The 6,970-nt window shown below is 41.3% G+C and overlaps 1 protein-coding gene across 1 annotated transcript; it reads right to left on the reverse strand.

Annotated features, from left to right (window-relative positions):
• Window positions 1–2,996: 2,996 nt before the first annotated feature.
• On the reverse strand, window positions 2,997–4,232 carry LOC134411260 (beta-1,4-galactosyltransferase galt-1-like). Its single transcript, XM_063144981.1, has one exon. The coding sequence runs from the start codon at window positions 4,230–4,232 to the stop codon at window positions 2,997–2,999; it is 1,236 nt and encodes a 411-aa protein (XP_063001051.1).
• Window positions 4,233–6,970: the final 2,738 nt, after the last annotated feature.

Here is a 6,970-nt window from a genome sequence, read left to right on the forward strand (position 1 = left end):
CTTCCTCTGCCTGTTGCTCCTGAGGCTGAGTCAGAGACGGAGGTGGTTCAACCACCCAGCCCCCGCGAAAGGAGACGAAGGAGAAGGGCAGAACAAATGCAGGTGGTGAGGCGAAGTATGCGCCTGCAGAACAGGCAGGGAAAAGACGCTGAACTGTAGGAGGGGGTTGGGTCAAAAGGTGAAGGAATGAGGCACAGCTGAGATCTGGGTGGGGTCATGCTGGCAGGGTTTGAAAAGGGAGAACCTGACCGCTGGTCTGGTGTAGCAAACACCTTTCGTCCCCCCGGTTGCTACTGTGCCCTACGCCTTACCGTTTGACTGCGACTTTGGTTTCCTGACCTGGACTGGCTTGATTGACTCTGCTTGACGTTTATCCCTGGCATTTTGGACGACTGACTTGGCTCTTGATATCGGACTGGACCTGACCTTCGCTTGCTCTTGGCTCCTTGACATCAGCACCCTCTGTTTGGTTCTTCGACCCGGATCGGTAGGCTTGCACTTCAGAACTTGTCTCTGGCTAGAACTTTACTTTACTTAAAGGACTGTGTTCTTCTTAAAACGCAACAGTTCCCTCCTGCATTCTTGGCCAGAGATTTATGGCTGGGTAATTGACAATAAAACACTAAAGCAATAAAGCATTCAGCAGAACGCCTTGACTCGTGGCTGGTCACTGAAATGAAATTCCCTTTTCTTTGCAACTGTTAAAGATACAGGAGCCCTGTCCTCCTTTTCATAAGGTCACCCAAAGTTTGTGATTCTTCACTGCTGTGCTCTTAGAAGAATATTTTCTAAGGCTTGAACTGGTTTACCTATTATTTTCTGCTGCCATTGGTCCTTCGCAGAACTGTAATTCTATAAGAGGGGCAGGATTTTTTATGATACGTTCGAACAGGTATGTAGCTCCAGTTAACAGACAATAGAAATGGATGGCTGGAAAACCAACTTACTTTCATAGAACAATTCTTAAGAATAACAACTTTACTCAACGTACAAATTTAAACATTTGGTTTAATCATTTCTCATTGTAGAATAAAATTCTCTAAATTTAGCAGTTTTAAAATAGTTACACATACATTTTTTTCTGGAAGCATATCTTCCCATGGAAAACATAATACTGCCTTGCCTAAAACGAGGAACCTGCTAAATATAATGTGTTACATTTATCACAACTTCCACACAACATCTAAGAAAGCCTATTCTGTGTCAAAGAAACAAATCTATACAAGTCTACTGAGTCAATAAATCATATGATGCAGTTAACACAACATATATGCTTGACATTTATTTTATGAAAATTCGTCCATACATGTGCAGTTGTCGAAAGAAAATCAGGAATCTGAAAAATCTCCCAAACTGTTCTCTAGAGGTTACAAGAATTCCAGTGAATGAATAAGAAGAATCCAACATGAAATCCAACACAAGTTTAACAAATATACTTTCAAGAAAATGATGTGTCTCAGCCGTGGTACATATATTTTAATTGGTCTTTGTAGCTGTATCACTTGTGGACCATTATAAGAACTCGTGAGTTGCCTTGGAGGTCATGGATAGAAAAGATGTTTTAAGAAATAACTAAAAATTGGCATTTCTACTGCATATAATTTTATGAATTCTGTAACACACTCTTCCCCAGCCTGGTGCCCTCTGGATATTTTGGACCAACATCCATCAGCCCCTACTATCATAGCCAATGGTCAAGCATCCTGGGTAATTAGAACTGCACAATAAACATTTTTGCGTAAAGGTGGTATTTTGAGAACAAGCTTTACTTGGCAAAATCCAACATTAAATGATCCCTGCTCTGGCATTATTACAGAGCATTGAGCATCCCATTCTTTGTGTGTGCCTGTCTGTCCCCCTTAGACTTTCTGGTGACAATCCTGGTACCTTTCCACATAACACTATCCGACAGAGTTGTGGAAGAGTAATCAGCAGCAGAGTCTTGAGAACTTACTATCTAAGCTGCTGCTGTAATTCTTACCTCTCCAACACTTCATAGCTACCCATGTGCAACAATCGATCCCCTGAGAATGGACAAGGTGGACTGATTGCCCACCAAACCGGAAGAAATATCAGAATGGGAAGACGTTTGCCACCAATGCAAGACTATCAAGCTGAAAGCACAGAATTAACTTTGATCTCTTAGTGAAGAGATCTAAAATTGTGCCTGTCAAGATATATTCAATAATTTATATCTAAATTGTAAAGCAACCCTTGGATTATTATTTTTTATGAGAGACATTTAGCTTTCTAAAGGTAAACCAAGCAGGCTATAGACTGATTGATAAGGCAGAATTTTGGAAATCTCGGTTTATCATTCACGAGCGGCATGCTGTTGCATGCTGCCTGGCTGCTCCTGTTTGGATCCTCCGATCCACAAGACTGAGTGCAGTAACCAGAAACTCTTCAGGAGGAAAAAAAACCCACAGGCCTGGTTCAGATAACACGCTAAACCATGCTGCTTAACCACAAAATGGTTAAGGGAATGCATTCCCTTAACCATTTTGTGTTTAAGCAGCATCAACATGTATCATACTGGTTGTCTGAATCCACTACAAAAAACTGATCATGATGTGACCTCAGTGTTTCCTCTAATACATGCGGACTTTTGCATGCCGCATGTTAGGAATCATTCTGACCTGTATGTCTGAGAATCCAATTCACAATTAATTTCACGGTCAGTGCATCCCAGCCTTTCAGACAAACCAGTTCCACTTGATTCCCAGTATATGGTGGCTAGCAGGGGGAAAAGAACTTCTGAATCAATTTTTGGAAATTGGTTCTAAAATTGCTTTTTCTTTAAATTTATTAAGCAAAAAGCACAAACATCTCTCTTTACCCTCTCTGATTTTCCATTTACCTATAGTTTCTAAAAGACTAATGAAATGTACTGGCTGTTTGACCCTTGTTTGTTTAAGCTAAGAAAATTAGAATTCTATTTGAATAGCACTTTGTCAGTAATCAATTCTGTACATGTAAGAACAGAACTGCCTGTTTCAAAAGAGATTTGCAATGCTTCCCAAGAATTTATTCCTCTTTCTAAGGAATTGTTTTTTAAGTGCTTCATTAACTTTGTCAGTCAAAGACACATTGAACCTCCATATTGCTGTGTCCCTAATGAGATATTTTTCAGGGATTTCTTTTTCATTGTGTTCTCTGCAAATGTAAAGAATTGCAGCGTCGCTGGGAACTTTCAGTGTTCTGCTATAACTCTTGAGAATGGAGTGGTCTGAAGTCTGAACAACTTTCCTTGGATTAACAATCATTTTCCTAAAATTATTGATCCACAATTTATTGGGCTCTCTGTAAATATGCCTCAGTATGTTAGTTCCTGGGACAATTTTCCAGAATGGAATGTTGACTACATCCACAGAGGAAAGTACACTCTGGGGAAAGAAATGATCCTCAAAAAAGAAGATATCCATTTCTGGATTTGCATCTTTAAGGCTGTTTATCATTGACTTCCAAGTCAGATGTTTCATGGGTAGGATAATTTCATCAATGTCATTAAGAACCACATACTTGCTTTTGTACATGTTGCGATAGACGCAGTCATGTAGGACTGTGCTTTTCCCATAGCGCCAATCCTGATAAGAGTACCAAAAAGAAGATATATTAACATATGAAGTAATTGGCCAGGGTATGACCTCAATAGTGCCTTCTGCAACGTAATAGTTCAAGACTTGCTCCATCAGTTGACTGCAGTTGTATACGTAGATCAATGCCTTCTGCGCACCAAGGATTTTATACATTTCTATGCTTTGTATGAACTGTAAGACGTTGTTGTAGTTTCCAAACATCACCGAAAGACAAAGAGTGAATTCAGCGGAAAAGGAATCCCTGGGCACACGGTTTTTAATTTCAAATCTTGGTAGCTCGTCAACTTTGCCTCCAGGTGACATATGAATTGACACATATTTTGGAGAGCAGTCTTTGGGTTCCAAGCACACTATATCTGCTGTACCAACAGGAAATTCAAGCCTCTCTGGGTGAATGTCTACAGTTGCCCTAACTATGGAGATAAGGCCACCATGGCTACAGCAAAACCAGCAATAAAGGTCTTGTACCTTCTTGTAGCGCACTGCCGCAATTACCCTAGTTACATTTTGTTCCCTGTTATCATGATATGAAGAAATGACAAATGTCTTGTTGTGGTTCAGTGCTGTGATTGTTTCTTTGACAATCTCACCTTTGCAGGGGTCAATCGACCGTTTAATTGTCAGGCGTGGCATTAACCAGTAGTGCATTTGAAAGGACAGAATTATTAGAAAAGTGATTATTGCCAAACACGTCTTCCTTTTACAGTGAGGCATCTCCGGCTTTTGATGATGCAACAAATTGCCTATAAGGTTTTTTTTAAAAAAGAGACATAAAAGCAGAATATTTCATTATTTACCTGTCTAAAATCAGGACATAATTCATTTCAAAGCGAATCTTTTACGAAGAAACATGCATTACAAGGTCTTGAAGTCTTGAGTAATTAAAAACTGGACAATATTTAGTTTCCTTTTGTTAGGAAAATTATTAAAAATAAATAACCCTCCCACCCCTAATACATGAGTCACTTGTCCTGTCCTTTCCCTGCCATCCTGTGAGAAACAGCAGCCTTACCCAGCAGGCCTATCCAGATCAATATAAAATCAAGAATTTTTAAGATGTATTGATTCTGTACTAATGTTGTTCCCCGCCTTGATCCAAAAGAAGAGGCGGGTAAGAAATAAATATATTATTATTGTTACTATTACCCTACAAATGTGGGGTTTTATCCTCCCACCCTCTTAGCTCCAGCCCCTTCTCATATAGGGTTTCAACCCTCTCCTCTTTCAAAATAGTGTCCCCCACCTCTTTTTAAGATGCAGGGTAACCACAGCCACCCCAATTCTAGTGCGTGCCCCTCTCTCCTTCGTTAACATAAAAACATAGGAAGTGCCCTGTTGCCCTTCCCAAGTTAAGGTGCATATTACCCAAGACTAGTCAAGTTATTTTGTCATTTGAGAAAGAACATAAGAACTGTTATGCAGGGATGCTTTAGGGTGGATTCCTGCATTGAGCAGGGGGTTGGACTAGATGGCCTTGTAGGCCCCTTCCAACTCTGCTATTCTATGATTCTACGATTAAGCAGAGCGCTGCTGGATCAGACCAAGGGTCCATCTAGTCCAGGGCAGGACCTACACTACTGCTTTAAAACGGTTTATTTATAACAGTAGTGACAACAGTTGAGGCCCAGGACACACTCCATATACAGTCTTCAAAGTGTTATTTATTTATACTGCTTTAAAACGGTTTATTTATAACAGTAGTGACAACAGTTGAGGCCCAGGACACACTCCATATACAGTCTTCAAAGTGTTATTCATTTATACTGCTTTAAAACGGTTTATTTATAACAGTAGTGACAACAGTTGAGACCCAGGACACACTCCATATACAGTCCTCAAAGTGTTATTTATTTATTTATTTCACTTATATACCGCCCCCATAGCTAGGGCTCTCTGGGCGGTTTACAGAAATTCTAAAATTGAGATAAAAACGAGTATACAAAATTTAAAATTCTAAAACACGCAATATGCACACATAAAGCCTTAAAGTGTTATATCCTGTTTCGTGTAGATCTGGCCCTACGCTCTGTTCACGCAGTGGCCAACGAGCCGTCGGCCAGGGCTGAACAAGCAGGACATGGTGCAACGGCACCCTCCCGCCCATGTTCCCCAGCAACTGGGGCACACAGGCTTCCTGCCTCATATACTGGAGATCGCACGCAACCATCAGGGCTAGTAGCCATGGATAGTTTTTGCCTCCAGGAATTTATCCAACCCCCTTTTTAAAGCCATCCAAATGGGTGGCCATCACGGCATCTTGTGGCAGTGAGTTCCATCATTGAACTCTGCGCTGTGTGAAGATAGACTTCCTTTTAATGAGGGAGGGTCCCCTTAACCTCTCAATGGGCGAAATTAGTGGTATTTTTAACACTAATTACTCCCTCTTTTTTTTTATCCCTTTGTACTGTTTTATATAACGGTGTATCTTCTTGTTTTATATTGGTCTGTTGACTGTAAATAAAGAAATACAATAGTGGTATTTTTAGGAACTTTGGGCACTTTTTGTGGAAATGCAGCATATAAATCGAATGGTGATGAATTATACCTCAAAAAAAAACCCACTAGGATTTATAGGGGTGGGGAGGATAATTGTTTATTTTTTAATAAATAAATAAAAATAAATCCCACTTCCTCCCCTCAGGGCCCCGAGGCCTCTTGCGCCCCCTGTTGGCGCTGCCCTGCACACGCACCCCCCTGAAAAAGGCGGGAAATAGGAATCGCCTCCCTCAGTGGCAGCCTGAGGAGATTTCTTTTCTCTTTACCTCAGTCTTTACTTTCTTTATTCTCGCCCTCACACGTTTCCTTTCCCCAGTGTGGGTGAAGGCGGTTTGCGAGGGAATTGGGAAGAGATGTGACCTTGAGGGAAAGCTCTCTTCAAAACATCAGTATGTTATAGCAGAAGCCTAAGCGTAACTACTCAAAAGTAGACTAACTTTCATTGGGGCCTACTCCTAGGAAAGTGTGCACCTTAAGTAGACTGAAGTAGATAAGTCCAAAGGACACGTTCCTAGGCAAATGTGTATAGCAGCTTTCCCCCAACCTGGCGCCCTCCATATGTGTCAGACTCCGACTCCCATCATGTCTAACCTTCAGACAACCCCTGCCGCCTGAGTTCTCACGACGTGACAAACCATGGCCAGCCAGGTGTCAATGGTACCCTTAGGTGCACCAACGTGATGCGGCACCTGCCATGGATAAATTAAGCCATGGTGGGGCTGTCATATCATAGAATCAGAATCGTGGACTTAGAAGGGACCACGAAGGTCATCTAGTCCAACCCTCTGCAATGTGCAGGAAAACCAATTAAACCATCCATGAGAGGTGGCTGTTCGGCCTCTTCTTAAAAACCTCTAGATATGGAGAGCCCACAA

Source organism: Elgaria multicarinata, chromosome 19, assembly GCF_023053635.1.
Source record: "Elgaria multicarinata webbii isolate HBS135686 ecotype San Diego chromosome 19, rElgMul1.1.pri, whole genome shotgun sequence".
NCBI lineage: Eukaryota > Metazoa > Chordata > Lepidosauria > Squamata > Anguidae > Elgaria > Elgaria multicarinata.